We start from the raw sequence: 17,870 nt of genomic DNA, 5'->3' as shown, positions 1-17,870 counted from the left end.
GAGTCTCTGCAGTACCCCTGTGTTTACTCACCGTGACAGGTTCCTGTCCTGAGAGTGGGCACTGAGTTCTTCCTGGGTGAGGATTACAAAGTAACGTTTTAATTATGAAGAATTAATTCATTGTCCTACTGACTGCTTCTACAATGGCACTTAGTATCTATGCGTTCCTGCCCCTCTCCTTCCTCCAATATATTTTTGAACTGTTCCCCTTTTGATGGGAATTTTATTTTTTTAATGTGTTTTATGTTAATATGATGTTTCCCAGCATGTCTTATTTATATAAATACACATTTGAACACCTGTGAAGAAACTTGCTCACCCATGCATTGTAGGAGAGGTAGAATGGGTTGGATTTGAATAATGTGAGCACAGTCAAGGTTCTTATCACCTTTTATTTGTCACTTTTACGTAGAATAATTGGGCTTTACGGATAGTATGGAAACAAATCATTCTCCTGGGTTATCACTTAATTTCATTTCTATAAGTAATAATTAGTGTCGGCCAAGCCCATGGGATACTCTCTCCTGCTCCACTGCTGATAATTCGTCAGGGACGTGGACTCGTGCTGCTGAGCCTCTGGCCAGGGCTGCATCGTTCCGCTGGGCAGAGGGGAGCCTGTTACCAGCCCACTCACATCCTGTTACACAGTAATGGTATCAGAGGTCATAGATAGCTAGTGACTTCTGTCGTTTTATTTTTTTTTACTGAAGGGTAATTTTCCTAGGAATATAGGTTTTAAGTCAAAGCTCTTATTTTAAAATGAGTCTATATTCACGTAAATCTTAAAGTGAAAGCAGATAGTACATGGAATCATCCTCCTATTTTAATGTATACAAAGGAAATCTAAGTGGATACATAGAAACCAGTGTTATTTATTACTTGATACTGTGTCTCATGGCCTCTTACCTTAAATGAAACATGTAACGAGGTCACCTATTTTAATAGTTCCACCACTACTTGAATTGGAGAATAAGGTGGCTTTTTAATTTATTTTTAATGTGTCATGATCTTTGTTATTTTACTGATTGTAGTTTCTCAGGTCCAAATTTCAACAGCTTGTTTATTTTAAGATTATTTATTTTGTTCTCCCTACTAAAGTGACTAATGATTACTTTAAAAGAAAGGATTTTTAAATGTTCTTAAATTATATCCCTATGATAATTTTTATTATGAAAAATTATGAATCAGTGATACAACAAATATTTTTTATGTATGCACAAGAGATTACAAGAGATTTATGTTTGCTTTGTTATATTCTGTTAATAATTTGGTACAATGTTAAAAAGAACTGATTTGATTATATTAAGTTACTATACTGTTTAAAAGTCCCTATATGTTTTAAAACTTTTAATACCTGTTTAGGTCATCTTAAATTCCCTCAGACCATAGTCTGATATAATCAAAGCAACATTTTCCTTTCAGATACCTGAAATAATCAGCAAATTGAATTTCACTAATGAGGTTAAATCTAGCAATGAAAAAGAAAAAGTTTGGTAGAAGTTATAAGTGTCTTTTTTGGAAGTTTGCATAGTTCTTTTAGGGAGAGCAGATTCTCATGTCAAAACTGGAATAATTCTTCACATTCTGAATTTGTCTTTGAGAGGCAGAATCCCATTTTTGGGTGCTGAAATTGATCAACATAAAACTATTTCTGCGGACACTCCTGCATCCAGCATGTAACTTCTGTTACATGCTGTGGATGGTTCTGAATTAAAGTATTTATCATGTTGACATTAGTTTCATTTCAGTGCATTTTCTCAATTCCTGCACATAAGTCATTTGGGAGAACTAGAATTTTCCTAGAGATTTAATTGATGTGTATATTGTATCTGCTTCCAGCTAGATTTTAATATCATGTTACTAAATACACCCAATAATTGAGCCTTAAGAATGGGACATAAGATTACATAGATATTTTATACTGTCTCCCACTAAGAATTTACAATGAAGGAGTCGCAAGGCTTTTTTTGCAAATGTATTGGAAACTCAGAAAATTAGACTTTCAAATATTCCTGAAACCTTTATAAAAAAACAAACACAACCCCTCTCCAGCAGCACCGTTTTAATTGATATGCAACAAAGTGGACTTTACTAATTAAAACCAAGTTGCCGTGCTTCGGCGACACGGACCTTTACATGGAAAAGTGGGTTTTACACATTTCCTTTATTGTTCAGCCCAGCCACCGCATCCTTCTAGGGTTGTAGGTTGGTGGCTTACAGTTCAAAAAAAGAGAGAGCTGCCACCAGCCCTGAAGACAGACAGTGGGCTTTCGTCCTTCCCACACCCCCAGAATACTAATCAGGGAAGTCAGACCCTGGAGGTCAAGGAGCAAGTCAATCATTCCCGTGGCCGTCTCAGCGTGGAGGATCAAATTAGCCTGAAAAATTCAGCGCCTGGGAGGAGCGGGCGAGCAGCTGTCAGGGCCGCGCCGAGATGCACTAATGAACCAGATGAATAGTGCAAAAGCTGGAAAATAAAAACAGGACAGTTGACATTTTTCATCTGTCAAAGCAGGAGATGCATGAAAATATACGATTCCTGTTTAACTCCTTGGGGGACGCGCCAGTTCTTTTCACCACTCAGTGCAGTGCTGAGACAAAAGTCCCATGCTGAACTCCTCCACAGGGTAGTGGGTGCGCAGACGCTGGCTGAGGGCTTTTGCTGGAGTGGACCTAGTGGTTTATATATTCATCTGCTTCTTTAATGTCCTGTTTTATCCTTGTGTCTTTGCATTTTGAACAAATGAGCCGGGATTATGATTGGAGGTCCTCATTTAGAAATTTTCCCTCCAGTGGAGTGTTTTCCGTGTCTGGGGCATTCTGTGTTAACTGTTTCCTCTGCCTGTGGAACCCAGCTGGTCCCGAGGTGGTGTCTCCAGGGCCGTGCAGGTTTCGTGTAGAATGCAGGCTGCAGTGGTGGGGCTTGTGGGCATGGTGCCCAGCACTGCCCCTTCCTCGCCAGGATTGGAAGGGGTTAAAGCCCATGTGTGCAGCAGCAGACAGATGAGAGCCATTTTCAGCCCCTCTGTCCCCCCTGACGCCCACTGAGTAGCACAGCATGGACAAGCGTGTTTCACACACACGCCGCTGTCTGGGGAGTGTACACATTGTCCTTCCAGAATCAAGCTTATTAGCACATGGAGAAAAGGGTGACTGACTCTGGGGCAGCCTCCAGCTCCACGCCGGGTTCTTGCCGCTGCGGTTCAGAGATTTAGAAGGTTTTGAACAGGAGGCGAACATTTTAAATCGAATTTTTCGTGTGTAACCCTGCTTACCACAGTGCTTGCTTGCACTTTAAATGTCAAGTTAGAACCTTGTCTGGAAATAAATTTAAATTCAATAATGTCTTTTTTTAAAGTTGTTCATTCTTGGAGTCATTTTTTTTTCTGCATTAAACATCTCATTTGGATGCCTTGAAATAGCATCTGTGAGTCATAGAGCTTTTGAACACATTTAGTGGTTTTTGAGATGTTATCAAAAAAAAGTTCTGTGTCATTATAAACTACTTCAGGATCAGTTATTAGCTTCAAGTGGAGAAGATTTTTTTCCTACAGAAACTATTATGCAAGATAAAATGCTATGTGTTGTGTCCCCTAAACCATTGCTAGATTATAATTAGTTTTAACTTTAGGTTTGTTTCCATTATATTTTGGCCAAAACAAGTTTGATACATACCATTAAGGTATGTTTAGTCATGAGATCATACAAGTTGCTTTTATGGCATTGTAGTTACAAAGAATTTTAAGTTACTTTATATTCTTTTCCTTAATACTGCTTTAGGTTGTGTACATCTATAAATGAATAAATGCTAACCATTTCTCCCTTTTAGGAAATTTTAAATATTGAAAAAAAATAAACAAAAATTGAAATAAGATTATTAGAAGTTACTAAATAATTATCAGAAAGAGATATTCGTAAAAAAAAAAAAAAAAATCACAAGGCCCGGCTCCGTTGATTTAAAGTGTTTGTGATTGTTTTCTGCCCAGTATAAAATACTTGATGAACTAACGTGTAATGTGACCCTGTAACTATACCAGTTTCATTGGGAGCATTTTGCAGATGGCCGCATTGCAGAGTCCCTTCTACGGCGACAAGATGAACCTATACTCGTTGTGTAAGAAGATCGAGCAGTGTGACTACCCCCCTCTGCCCTCAGATCACTATTCGGAGGAAGTAAGTCATTCTTAGTCCATGTCTTCGTCTCGTGTTCATCTTACTAACATCTGCATTTTGTTAAGAACCATTCCTTGATCCTGAAATACAAGCGGCTTCCAGTGTAAGTGGCAGGTGACACTTTTATCCCCTTGGAGACTTGCTGTTCTTTAAGTGTTGACCCTGCGATTTGTGACTGGAGTGGACACACTATGCAGCCGAGGTGTAGACGCGGCCCCTTCCTGGTGCTCTGACCCAGCTCAGACCCTGGCTCTCAGTCTGCATGTCTCCTAGGGCAGCCCCTCCTTCTCCCGGGCTCAGAGCAACAGACAACTAGAACTTGCTTTTTTTGGCACAACTTCCCTCCTGTTTCTGTTTTCCAAAAATTGAAATGTGCATCTCTCAGCTCCATGTCCACTCACCTTGTGCTTTTCCCTCTACTGTCCCTCTTTTGACAGGACCTGTCCTGTCCCCACCCCACTGCCGCACTCAGATTCCCACAGGGAAGTGTTCAGAGGTTATCTCTGAAGAATGTGTGAGGTTCACCGTTATAGACTTGACTTTCTGAAGATCTGAGTCTGAGTCCTTGCTGGCTTTGGGACCTGTTCAGATGAGCTGTTTTGGCTCTACCCAGTGTCTCCCATTTTTGCCTCACACATCAGGGCTCAATCAGTTTTATCATGGTTTCCCCGGGCCGGAGACGTGAAGAATGCAGGTCTCAGGCTGACTATGTGGCCCCCACAACTTGGGAAAGCCTGCTGGGGACTGACAGAGAGAAACAGTCTTGAGCAGGATGTCTCACCTCTCACGGGCCACAGGGCTTTGTCTTGCCCGGGGAAATCGGAGAGGAACAGAGAAAAAATGTAAGCCAGTTATAATACTCACACCAGGAGTCTTGTCCCTCTTTCTTTTTTGAAATTAACAGCACTCAGTTTTAGTTTTATACATAGGAAAACTGAGTCAGTGTAACTTGACTAATAAATCTCTCTTAAGAATTTTTACCATCTGTAAAGCACTTGGGGTCCTGGAATGTTGTGAGTACCTTTTTTTCTACTAGTTTTGATACTGATCATCAATGATGCCTGGCTTTTTGTCTGATAGCATTTGTATTCAGGTAATCAGAAGAAACCCTTCCCAGGCAGCAATGATAATTTAGTAGAAGTATTACCTTTATTTGATGTCCCTGCTATTGTGTTAGCCATTTTTAATCACTGTTTTGGGTACGGACTATAAATAGGGCATTTCAGGAAGGCAGCCTGGGTGCTCTGGGTCCGAGGTCCGGGTGGGTGTGCGCAGCAATGTGGGATGATGGGGGGTGTCAGGGTCTACTCTTTGTTGTGTCATTCCCACTGTCTCCTTTCTTCCACCGGCACATGAATATTTCACGTGTCTGCACCTCATCCCCCATTCTCCTGGACTAATTTTCAGACTGTCTGCATTTGCATTTCACATGGTAGCTGATTAGGAGGAGCCACGTGCACAGTGAGGCCTCAGCAGGCGGTTGCCATGGTGACCTCCAGCAGGATTTTAATGATGATGCCACTGGTGGTTGGCAAAGCCGCCCGCCTGCGGGCTGCAGTCCCGCTGCCGCCAAGTGCGGAGTCAGATCTGTGGGGCTCAGCCCAGGGGCAGGTATCAAAGTCTGGCCCGGATAGAAGGTCCCTGGCTAGGGCAGGAAAGCGGCTGCCACTTCTCACTGCACCCATTCCGAAAAGAGATGGGAAGCAAGTCATATTCCAGGGTGTGCTCCCCCCCAAAAAAAGAGAGAGATGGCATGGTTTCTCCCACAGGTAAAATCTGTCATTGTGCCTGGTTGCACGGAAAGCCATTGTATCCAGGTAAATGCAGGAACCGATTCTTACTAAAGAAGGAAGATGTAAAAGGTACAGACTGGTAATGTGGCTTTCATCTGTCCAGTTATGTAGAGAAGTTCTCAGAATGAGAGCTTTGAAGTACAGATGCTCTCATAAGTAGTTTCTGTCCTTACCCTGTAAAATGATTATTGAGAATAGATGCTAGGAAAAAACCCAAACAGTGGGTGCTGCCATACTTTAATGGCATCTTAAAAATTTCTTTATATGCTGTATTTCTCCATGTATGAGATACTCCCATGTATAAGATGCACCTTAATTTTGAGGCCCAAAATTTGAGAAAAGATGTATTACATAAAGTTATTGAACTCGTTTTATTCCTCATAAAATTCATATAACTCCTCATCACTATCAAAACTCCCATCCATTAGCTTGTCCTCATCTATGTCTGATGACGAATCACTGTCTTCAACTGCAAGCGCAAAAACAAGCATGAAAAAGCGGTAAATGCAGGTAAAAAAAAACCCCTACAACCACTGTATAAGACACACCCAGTTTTTAGACCCCAAATTTTTCAGAAAAGGGTGCATCTTATACATGGGGAACTACGGTAGTAGGGTTTTAGATGGTTTAAAAATCCAACTTGAATTTAATTTTCTAGCATGGCAAAATGTAGGAAACAATGCAAAGTCAAGTATAAAGTTTTAAAACTGAATTTGTAACCACAGGCCAGTTCACTGAGTGCCAATTTCATAGCTTACCCGCTACCCAGCCCTGTAAGGTCTCTGACTCCACCCACCCAGAAGCTACTAGAAGGGCGTGGATTTCCGTGTTCTGAGATACCTTTTCCCAGTTGTTCACCAGGCCAGTGCTTTCTCTTTAAAACCACGCTCAGGTGCTGTCCCCCGCCCGCCCTGCCTGCCCTGCCCTCCTGTGCCCTCCTGAGCGGCACTTGAATCAGCCCTTTGCAGGTGAGGCTCCTTCTGGACCGGCTGCTCTGTTACCTGAGAAATCACTGCTCCCCGTTTGTGTAGCCAGGGCCTGGCACAGTCAGCAGGCCCAGTGGTTGAGGGAGGGAAAAGGGAGTGAGAGAGAGAGACGTTAAAGGCAGCCATGAAAAAGAAAAAAAGAGTAAATGAACCAGTAAGTGATGATCAAATAAGTGAGAGAAACTTCTCCAAGGAACTTTCTGTCTAGTAAGGCAGAAAGTCATTCAAAAGACAGGCTGGATGATAAGATGGTTTCTTTTAGTGTTTTACCTGCTGTCTGAATCTTTTCATTCTTCCAAGCGAGCAACATTATTTCCGGAATACCCAGGATTCGTTTCCTGGGAATTCAGAAAAATGCTTTATTCTTTCAGTTTCAGGATTTAATGTTTTTGTAAGACCTTAGACTGGTCATCAAAATCATATATTTTACTGTTGTTCACTAAATTATCTCATGAAACTCTTCAAGTTAAAAATATAGTGACTAGATGGTTATTTATAAAATATAAAGTGTCACTTTAAACTGCATTTGTTCCTTTTAACCAACATATGTTTTTGACAATCTGAGTGTTAACATCATGCAGATGATGGAGTCTGTATTGTTAAATAGTTTTTATTTATCGTTATGATCTCCTCGTTTAAATAGAGAAAATACACAAATAGTGTTGTGCCTCAGTGGTCGCTCCCCACAGCTCTCTTCATTTGGGTTTGAGCAGATGGGTTTGGAAGGGAGTTCTGAGAAGCAGAGGCAAGGGGTCATCGATGGATGTGGACTGGGAGGGGTGAGGGGAGGGTGGGTCTGGTGCAGTAACTGGAGTGGGAGACCCTACACCAGGGGTCGGAACCTATGGCTCACGAGCCAGATGTGGCTATTTTGATGGCTGCATCTGGCTCACAAACAAATCTTTAATAAAGAAATAATAACGTTAAAAATATAAAACATTCTCATGTATTACAATCCATTCATTTCCTACCACTCATGTTCATGGTTGCCGGTGGCTGGAGCCAATCACAGCTGTCCTCCGGGACAACACCAAATTTTTATTGGATAATGCATAACGTACATGGGTCGTTGTATGGCTCTCACGGAATTACATTTTAAAATATGTGGCATTCATGGCTCTCTCAGCCAAAAAGTTTCCCGACCCCTGCCCTACACTGAGGACCCAAAACAGTGCTTCGAAGGAAAAGAAATTTAAGTGCCCGTGAAATGTTTGTGAGATGGTTAAACCCTTTGTAACAAAGTGGACGATACTGTCATAGCGCAGGCTGTGGGTCTGCACCAGCTGCTAGGGAAGACGTTTACCTGGTCAATATTGATTTTAAACCTACTGTAAATAAGGAGGACTTTTGTGGGACACAGTATTTGTGGGGATCCTTTAGTCATAGCTCTGAAAACTTGCTCATTTGTTAGGTCTTGTTACATCTTTTTATAGGTGAAAAAGCCAAAATATAATTTTGGAAGTAGAATTATTAAACCAGTAATCAGATTTCACACCGTTTAACACCTCTGATGGTATACATTACATTTCTGTTTGTGCTGTGGCTATATACCTCCAGCCCTCAGATAGCAAAGTATCTGTGTTTATTAAAAATCAATTAAAGGGGCTACTTCTCAAGTATACAATTGTCTTTTAAAATATCCACCTACAAGGTCATACCCAATCAAAGAACTAATGGAGAATGACTGAGCTCTCTAAACTTTCACCTCACAAATGAGATGAGAAGCCTGTCACCACCCTCCCATTATTTGTGTTTCTTCCTGGGAGACAATGTCACAGTGACCCTCCTATTTTATTTTCTAAAATTGGGAGCTGGAAGGCAGGGGGCGGGTGCTTTGCCCCTTCTCGCCCCCCAGGCTGTGAGCGTGCAGCCCGGCTTCCCTGCTCCTTTGCTCAGACACCTGAGAATCTTCAGCACCGTTTATGTTTATAAGGATTAAAAAGCATGCTGCTTTTCCTATGCTTATTTACAATAACAAGTTAATAATAATGAGTTTTTAATTAAACTATGCTGAATTCAGATATTAGGTCAGTTTAGAGTATATATATCCATGGATTTAAATAAAACTGGGATGCTGAATTGTTTTCCCAACCTTGAAAATCACCATTTTCTTTAATCCATGCAGGCACCTTCCTGTTAGAGAAGGGCAGTGGCATTGTTCCCATTTTACAGACAAGCAAATAAGAGGCCTGGAAGTGTCAGGCCGTTCTGGGCTCCAGGTGCCCGCCTCTCCCATCCCACCAGCACACGGAAGAAACCTCAGGTGCCGTGTGAGGGGTGTGCCTGCCCGGCTGTTCTCCCCCTTTCTCCTCTCTGCTCCCACCTACCTCACTCTCACCCTCCTGGGAGATCTGGGGTCTCCTTCCCGAGAGGGTGCCATGTTCAAGGGCACAGGCTACACCAGGCATTTGCTTAGAACACTCAGTGCCTGCAGGTTCCGGGGGCTGGGAACACGGAAGGAAGGAATGAGGAAGCATGTGCGGAAGGGAGGAGTCTTCACTGTCTGTACCTGCTGCGTCTTCCCAGGTAAGGTGGAGCAACAGCAGATGTTCACATTTGCCATAGTTCTGCTAATACTCATTTTTCCAAATGGGTAACTTTAAGCAGAGGAAAACATGAGAGGAGAGCTTTAAAAATTATAACTGACTTTTTTTTTTTTAAATCTACATAATGAATAATTTCTATTTAAATTCAGAATATGCTTAAAGAAACTTTTTTTTTTTTTTTTTTTTTTTTTGTATTTTTCTGAAGCTGGAAACGGGGAGAGACAGTCAGACAGACTCCCGCATGGGCCCGACCGGGATCCACCCAGCACGCCCACCAGGGGCGAAGCTCTACCCACCAGGGGCGATGCTCTGCCCCTCCGGGGCGTCGCTCTGCCGCTACCAGAGCCACTCTAGCGCCTGGGGCAGAGGCCAAGGAACCATCCCCAGCGCCTGGGCCATCTTTGCTCCAGTGGAGCCTTGGCTGTGGGAGGGGAAGAGAGAGACAGTGAGGAAGGAGGGGGAGGGTGGAGAAGAAAATGGGCGCTTCTCCTATGTGCCCTGGCCAGGAATCGAACCCAGGTCCCCCATACGCCAGGCCGACGCTCTACCGCTGAGCCAACTGGCCAGGGCCGAAAGAAACTTTTTAAGAAAGCGAGTCAGAAACAAAACACATGACCTGTTGTGTTAGCTCAGAAAAGAGCTGCTTTATTTAAATAAGAAAAAAGAAAAAAGATGAAAAGTATCAGACATGGAAGTTTTTTATTTTTCATATTTTAAAGTTAAGCTAAGTTCATAGAACTTTTTTATTCATTTGAGCAGTCTAGATAGTTCTATTTCATAGTTGCTAGATTCCCTGATTTTAAGTAGACCTCCATAAATTAATTCCCAGGAGTGCTGACTAGAAATTAACCAATGTTATTTGAATTGGTGCTGGAAGACAGTTCCTCATACACTGTCCCAAGAACAAACGTTTAAATGAGGGATATTGTATTTTCTGGCATAAATTATGTTTGGAGGTAAATGTGTTTTCACAGATACTTTGTAGTCCTTAAAATTATATAATCAATGCTAAGAGAGACGAGAATACTGTTCTTTAAAATGTAGAGATTTATACTAATATTTAATACTTTACCATTCATTAAAATTAGCTCAACATTATGTGTTTTCTCAAACATTCTGGATAGCATTAGGTTTTCCTTCCTAAAATGGTTTTAGTAAGTTTCATGTTCTCATCATTTATAATATTAGTTGACCACCTTACTTCAAGTTGCCGTGTAAGGTTTGATCTCCAAGCTTCGACTGTTCTGTTTGTTTAAAAAAATATAGTTTAGCCAGCCCTTTGTTCACGTATGCTTCTGCGGTGGCACTGGGGGCTTGCTCCTTAAAGACATGATCCAGAACGGTGCCCCTTGTGTTGCATAGCCTGTGGGTCCTGGGAAACCATGTCGCTTGTGTGAAACTTGCCCCATGTTTGGAAGACACGGACTGAGCTTCAGCTGTGATGACAAACATCACATTCCCTTGTACCTGTGCAAGATTGCTCCCTCTTCCCTATTCCCTCTACCCCCAAGTCACTCACTGGTGACACTTGGGTGTGCAAGTTGTATATGCCCAAGCTTTGTATAAATATTGAAAGCTTCAGATTGTGTTGTGCTTTAATGTATTAGACCCGCTCCGGGTGCTGAAATGTGTCCTTGAATGGATGGAGCGTGGGCACCTCTGGGTGGCTGATAGAGTAATTGGTCTCAGAGGGATGAAGATGGCAGTGAGGAGGAAACAGGACAGAGACACCAGTCTTTATTGCTCTGCTGAGGACTGTGTTAGTGACCTGAAGCTAGAACACACAGAGCCCCATTGTCCTTGCTGCTCTCGATGATAATGGGGCTGTCACGTGGCCACACCCTCTTCTTTGTAATAGTTTTGGTACCAACATCTATACTCTGGCATTTCTTTAGAAAAACATAGATCAAAATATATTAGTATTTTTCCACTTTATTGACTACAATGTTCATTAATTTTCAATGACTTATGGTTTCATAATCCTTTGGACATGTTATAAATAATTCATTTTATTTTTACTTTATATGCTCTTTCTCATCTAAATGTTTCTGTATTGCTTTTTAAATTTCCCTTCAGCGTCTGAATTAAACAGAATTTTCTTTGATTTTGTAAAGGCTTTTTTGCATATTCAGACTTTTATTTTTGCCTTATTTTTAACTTGTTTCATAAAACAGTTAAAAAAACAATAACAAAGTACATGTTTTTACAAACATGTTAAGTAATGCAAAGTAAACAGTGTTTGAGGCAATGTCAACCAGGACCCAGAGGGCAAAGCAGGAAAGGCTGGTTCTGGAAAGCGCTTTGGCTGTGAGGCCGCCCGGCCGGCTTCCGGGTGCGGCTGCTTTAGGCGCCCTGGCCCAACGGAAGGGGAGGACCTCGTTCATCCAAAGTGGGGAAGCTGAGTCTGATCCCTTCCAACACCTTCCCTGACTTTTCCTTCTCTTGGCGTGAGGCTGATAGCTGCGCTAGGTCACATGCCTTTCAGTACCCTGGACATTCAGATCCTTGGCTGTTCAACACACATCGTGTGTTCTCTGACCAGGGTCCGGGCATTTGAGTTCTGTCCTGTTGGTTAGCTTAGAAAAAATAAGCAGCATGTCAGATCGACACCATTGATCAAAGCCGAGACCTCTTGCCATGGTGCTCACTGATGCACCTGGATAAGGTACCTGAGACATTACTTCCTCCCCTCCCTGGGGACCACGTTCTAACTGCTGTTCCCCATCAGTACCTGCTAACACCTCTGTCTCCACTGGAGCTGACATAGTACTTTAAACCAAGGGACATCTCTTTACAGAGGTAATGGTTTGAAATTCAGACAGTAAGTGTATGTTAACTGAATAATCACATGCCCAGCCGTGTGAGGAATCAAGAGGGATTCAACTCAAAAAGCCAAGTAGTTAAAAGTAAGCAGGCTTTCAACAATGGGAACAGGAAAATGGGTTGCATTAAAAATCAGGTGACTGGTTTCCACGTGGGTGGGAGAAGGAGCCAGCCTGGCTGCTCCGCCTGCGGGGTGTCCAGTCCGGTCCTCCCGTGAGAGGCCGTCCTGAAGGAGGGAGAGGCCTCTGCTCCCCGGGGCTCTCGCTTCCCTGCTTCTCTGTCCCTGGCATCGTTCCTGGCTCATGTGCTGCTGGGGACAGCCAAGGAGCAGCTGTCTTCCTTCCATGGTGCCCCCTCGGGGCTCCCTTTAGTCTGGGCCTCCTCGGGCAGGACAACTCAGGCCCACCCTCTACTACAGTAGGTTGGAAATGTCACCCTGTCCCATATTATTATTGGGCAGGAAGCATAAGTTTCTAGACCAATTTGAAGGATGTGGCAGTTTTATTCAGTCAGAAAACTGTTCTTGCATCAACTTGTGTTTTGTGTAAATAGAGTGAATTTTGTACCACAATTCTTCTCACCCTTTCTACCTCTTCTCTCACTTCTTTAACCACAATCTCTGGCCACTCGGACCTGCCAGATCACGTTATCTTTTCAATACAAGTTTGTTATAAATGCTTTTCCTGCTGTTTTCTGCGCTGCATATAACTGGGTGTGTTTGCTTTCATTTTAATGGCTGAAAGGCCAGCCGCTTTCCGATTTGAGTTTCTCTTGGATCACCGTAATGAAGTGCCTCGCAGGTTGCTGGTCCCTAGGATTCTCCCTGCTGTTCTCTGCTCCACTGTAAGGAGTACAAACCAAAACCTTCAGCCCCTCTCAGTGGGAGTAACATTGCCATCGACGTTGCTGACCCTGCAAAGGGGAAGTTGAGTCCCTGAATGTCATTCTGGTGGAAGCATGTAGTCCAAGCGGCTTGAGTCAGATGAACGCATATAGGCACTCTGCCCACCCTCCCTACTGGGCAGAGAAAAGTAAACCTCCAGGGACACGGACTGACCTAAGGGCCAGGCTCCAGAGCGCCTTCAGTGGCCTGTGCCCCCCTCACTGTCCCATCTCCGCATCAGGGACCTCCCCCGGCGAGCGCCCTCCCTCCATATGCACCTCAGACGGGTAGTTCTCCTTTGCACAGAGCTGATCACCACTTCTCTTCCCTTCAGATGAAAGGATTGATGGTTGTGAAGGAATTATAGTGATTTGATAACAAGTGCTAAGGAATTATAATAATTTGATAACTTAACAAGTGCTAATACATTGGCCAGAAAGAGTTAATGCAAGTTTTTGAAAGATCTAAATTATTCTTGACATAGTTTTAAGGCAAAAGAGTCTGGTTCTTGGTTGTGGAAAATATTTTTCTTTTATTAATGAAATGTATTGGGGTGACATTTGTTAACAAGATGATATAGTTTTCAAATGTGTAATCCTGTGACACATGATCTCTCTATTGCATGTGTGCCCATCACCCAAAGTCCAGTCTCCTTCTGTTATCATATAGTTGACACCTTGACCCTTTACTCCCCTCACACCCCTCTCCACTCTGGGAACCACGCTGTTGTCTGTGTCTGAGTTTTTGTTTGTTGTTTCAGTGTTCTATCCCACATTTGAGTGACATCCTTTGGTTCTTGACTTTTTCTGTGTGACTTACCTCACTTAGCACATAGTGTCTAGGTCCATCCATGTGGTCACTGATGTCAGTGTTTCATTGGGAAAATAGTCCTTGCCTGCCATTCACGCTCACTAGTGAATATGCTTCTTAGGACATTCACCTAATTGTGAACTCTTTGACCGCAGTCACATCTACTTCTGGTCAAGTGAATATTTAGCCAGAAGATGCCCTTTCCCTGTGAATCTGAGCTGCTCAGCGTCTGTCCGTCTTTCATACACAATCGAGCCAGCTTTCTCCAACGTGTCCTGTTTTCTGTCTCCGTAGCTGCGACAGTTGGTGAACATGTGCATCAACCCAGACCCAGAGAAGCGACCAGACATCACCTATGTGTACGACGTCGCAAAGAGGATGCATGCGTGCACCATGAGCAGCTAAGCAGCTGGAGGGTCATGAAGAACATACTCAAGTAACTTCAAGTGTTCTGTGCAAACCATACCTCCCCATGTTTGTCTGGCTGTTGAGATGAGTATTTCAGAGCTCCTATGCTTTGAATCAATCCTTAACCAGTTTTCCTGTAAGCTTCATTTTGTACCAACTTAAGTTGCCTTCTTGCAAAACCCAAGTGACTTTAGAATAATCAGATTGCATGTTAGGAGAGTAAAGGGAACATAATGATTTTTAGTGGCTCAAGATTTTTTTAGACTGATTTAGAGTTTTCTGCTGATAAAGTATGTTCAGATCGACTAGGTGCCAAACACTGCAGGTAGCCCTGGGCTCGGCAGGACAGACTCACAGCCCGAGCAGGTGTCTGAACGGGAGACTGTCTGCTTCATGGACATTTGAGATGGACACAGTGGTGGACTTTTGTGATTACTTTATTTTTAAAAGTTTGAAGTATGTGTTTTAGTTCTTAGCATTGTAGCTTTCAAATATAATTTTTAAGATAAATGTCTACATGAGCTATTTGAGAAACATTTAAATTCTTAGCTTATACATTGAGAATTCAACTCTTAAATGTGAAAACATTTGGAGACAAAATGTGAGTCAGACACTGAAGAGTTTTTTGCTTTATTTTATTTTCATATCTTTGATGCTCTCTTTGTGTTAATGTGGTATAAATGAATCCGTTTAAAAAGTGGTTAAGGATTTGTTTGGCTGGTGTGATAGCAGTTTTGAAGGTTGCACATTGCCCAAGGCTTTTTTTGTGTTTTTATGACCATTTGTACATTTGAAAAATAGCCTTTAAATAGTCCTGCAGTACTATCTATCAGTTTATAAACTTACATGCTCCACTCATAATTGTCCACTCTGGTGTAAGCATATGTTCTTATTCATAGATTTTATTGAAGTTCCTATTGGTCCCCTCCAGAAGTTTTTCTTTGTGTGTATTCTTCAAGTTACTTCCTTATTTATATACCATGTGCATTTTATCCGTGAATGTTTCAGATTTTCTGACAACATAGTACCCTTAAAAAGTATTTGGTATCCCAGGACTTGTCCTGTATTGAAAACATTTTTTCTAAACTTTTCAGAGTGTGTCCCCGTCCCCCCTCCCCCGTCTGCATGTGGGTTGTCCGTTGAAGAGGAAAGGATGTGTGTCATTCTGTGCCTGTGAATGTCGATGCGGTTTCAGCTCAGTTGACAAGGTTGTTGATTGAGAGTCTAAAGACACGTGCACTGGCCATGAGTGCGGCCAGCATCTTGAGATGCGCATTTCTGTTGAGAAGCCCTGAGCACAGTGCTGTGTTCGGGCAGGCGTGGAGAGGTAGAGGTGTGAGGCTCAGAGGGGAAGGGAGTAAGCAGAGTCTGGTCAGTGCTGTGTGGAGCTGTCCTGTCCTGAGTGTCCTTGTGGGAGGGGTGACCTGTTCCTCATGAGCAGTGAGGTCAAAGGCCAAGAGACGATCACTGTCCAAGCACGCCGTGCCACCACAGGACCTCGGGACCGATAATCCTGCTACCATGACAGCCCTGTCTTCAGAGAGCATCTCCCTGTGCCCATGACTGCTGGTTTTGTTTTTTTCATGTAAGTGTTTTTCTTACAATTATTCGAACATGTTCAAGTCATTTTTAAACTTTAAAAATGCATAAAGGGCGAAAAAGTACAAACTCTTTCTTTCAGCCCGGTATCTTCATTGGTGATGACAGCCGGGGTGATTGCATCTTGGAAAGGACTGAGAAAGCCTGGTTGTCCCTTTCTCTGAGGGCCGGGCACTGTTCCCAGCCTCCAGTGTCGTGCGCACACACGGCATTGACACTGAGCGCGTGCGTGTCCCCAGAGCCATGCTTGGATGCTCTCTGCTGCCCACGGCGCCATGTTCACCACAGTGGATGGTGGTTGGAGAGGAAATCTTCAGTTGGAACAGATACTCTTTAAATATCTGTGGATCTAAAATGTATTTCTTAACCCCTCCCGGAGTCTCGTAGGTATAAGCTCCCCTCTCAGGCTCTGGCTGTGCAGGTGGAGTTTCCCGGAAGCACGTGACGATCAGGGAAATCCATTATTGTTTTCCACATGTGGAAACTTTCTGTTTTGGTTCTTCTTTTTTTTTTTTTTTAATCAAAGTGTTTGTATTTTTCCTGAAAAAACCCCACTGTATAAAAAAACTGCAAAAAACAAATTTTAATTATGAATGGGATCATTTCAAAGGATTATGAAGATGATTAGAAGTTTTAACTTTTGTAATCACCTATAAAATGTTGTGTTTATGCATTTCTGTTTATAAATGGATATTGTATTGATCAAGGGAAACATTTGAACTGACTTGAGGAACAGTGAGACGAAAGGTGCATTTGATTGCAAAGCTCACTGAGGTGTCGGCACCGGTCCTCCAGGGGGTGATGTGGGGTAGCGTTCTGTGCGCTGCGGTGTAGGAACGGTGGGTGAAGGGGTCCTTGTGTACGTGCAGCGCTCAGTCGTGTGCAGTGACTGTAAACTTCATGAGACATCACAGCCCCTTCCTGAATGCTTTACTATAGTTACCTGTTACCATAGTTACCTGTTACAAAACACCGTTCCTGTATCGATACGCTTCAGGTGTTGCTGTTAACATTTACACAATATTTATTTTAACTAAAATGTTACTCATATTAAAGGTTCCTTTTTTCTCCTTTAAATGAATGTATTATGTTCATAACCCACAAGTGCATAATTATCCCATGCCTCATATTTTAATAGTACTGTAATACAGACATCTTTTGTGAAATACCTTTATTTTGTTATGCCTCAAATACACATACTAAACAACAGAAACCAAAAATCTCTAATGTTAGCTTTGAAAATTGTATAATATCCTGATATAAATAAACATATAAAATTAAAAAACTGGCACAATGAAATTTTTCTGTATCTGTTATTGTTTTCACTGGATAGTCTTGCTCATTTCTGTAACTCTCTGACGCGGTGGTGATGGGGTCCTGGCGGACCCTGTGAGCTGGCTCCCCGAGGCTGCAAGTGCCTCCCTGTGGACAGGGAAGTCCGGTGCTGTGCCCAGAGACGCAGAGGCTAGCCGCTCCTCCAGGGTGACACCTGCCAGGCTGGAGTCAGAGCGACAGCTGTGCCTTCCTCATCAGGGCCAGACCTGCAGTCTGCGTGGCTGTGAGGTGATAGTAAGTTTGGGGTACACCATGCGCAGTGTAGGACCAGCTATAAATTTTATTGGACTAGGTATCAGTTTTATTTCAAAAGTAGGTTTGTCCAGCTGTGGAGAAAACTGAGGCCCAGACAGGAGAACGGATCTCCTCCAGGTCCCTGAGAATCGTGGGGTTTCGTTCTAGTTCTGCTCCAAGCTTCACACTGTTATTTGCCGACCATGGAGGACTTGATCGGAGGAAATCCGGAATGGTGTTCGAAAGCTGAGATACAGGTGAGCAAAGACACTTGCTTTGT

At 42.9% G+C, this 17,870-nt stretch overlaps 1 protein-coding gene and 1 long non-coding RNA gene across 3 annotated transcripts in view; one reads left to right on the top strand and one right to left on the bottom strand.

Annotated features, from left to right (window-relative positions):
- NEK7 (NIMA related kinase 7) overlaps positions 1-16,073 on the top strand; it is a 92,968-nt gene extending 76,895 nt beyond the window's left edge. For both annotated transcript variants that reach the window (XM_066379880.1, XM_066379879.1), the window contains exons 9-10: positions 4,060-4,173; positions 14,309-16,073. In XM_066379880.1, coding sequence (XP_066235977.1) covers positions 4,060-4,173; positions 14,309-14,419 — 225 coding nt within the window. In that variant the 3' untranslated portion in view covers positions 14,420-16,073. The remainder of the gene's footprint in view (positions 1-4,059; positions 4,174-14,308) is intronic.
- LOC136402037 (uncharacterized) lies at positions 1,606-9,395 on the bottom strand. The gene is made up of 3 exons (XR_010750940.1): positions 9,280-9,395; positions 7,223-7,290; positions 1,606-2,467 (listed from the first exon to the last, which is right to left on the bottom strand). It is a non-coding gene; the product is annotated as an uncharacterized lncRNA (long non-coding RNA).
- Positions 16,074-17,870: the final 1,797 nt, after the last annotated feature.

This window comes from Saccopteryx leptura, chromosome 1 (assembly GCF_036850995.1).
Source record: "Saccopteryx leptura isolate mSacLep1 chromosome 1, mSacLep1_pri_phased_curated, whole genome shotgun sequence".
NCBI classification, from domain to species: Eukaryota; Metazoa; Chordata; class Mammalia; order Chiroptera; family Emballonuridae; genus Saccopteryx; species Saccopteryx leptura.
Note: the sequence above shows the minus strand (reverse complement) of the source record. Positions and strands in the feature narration are given on the sequence as shown.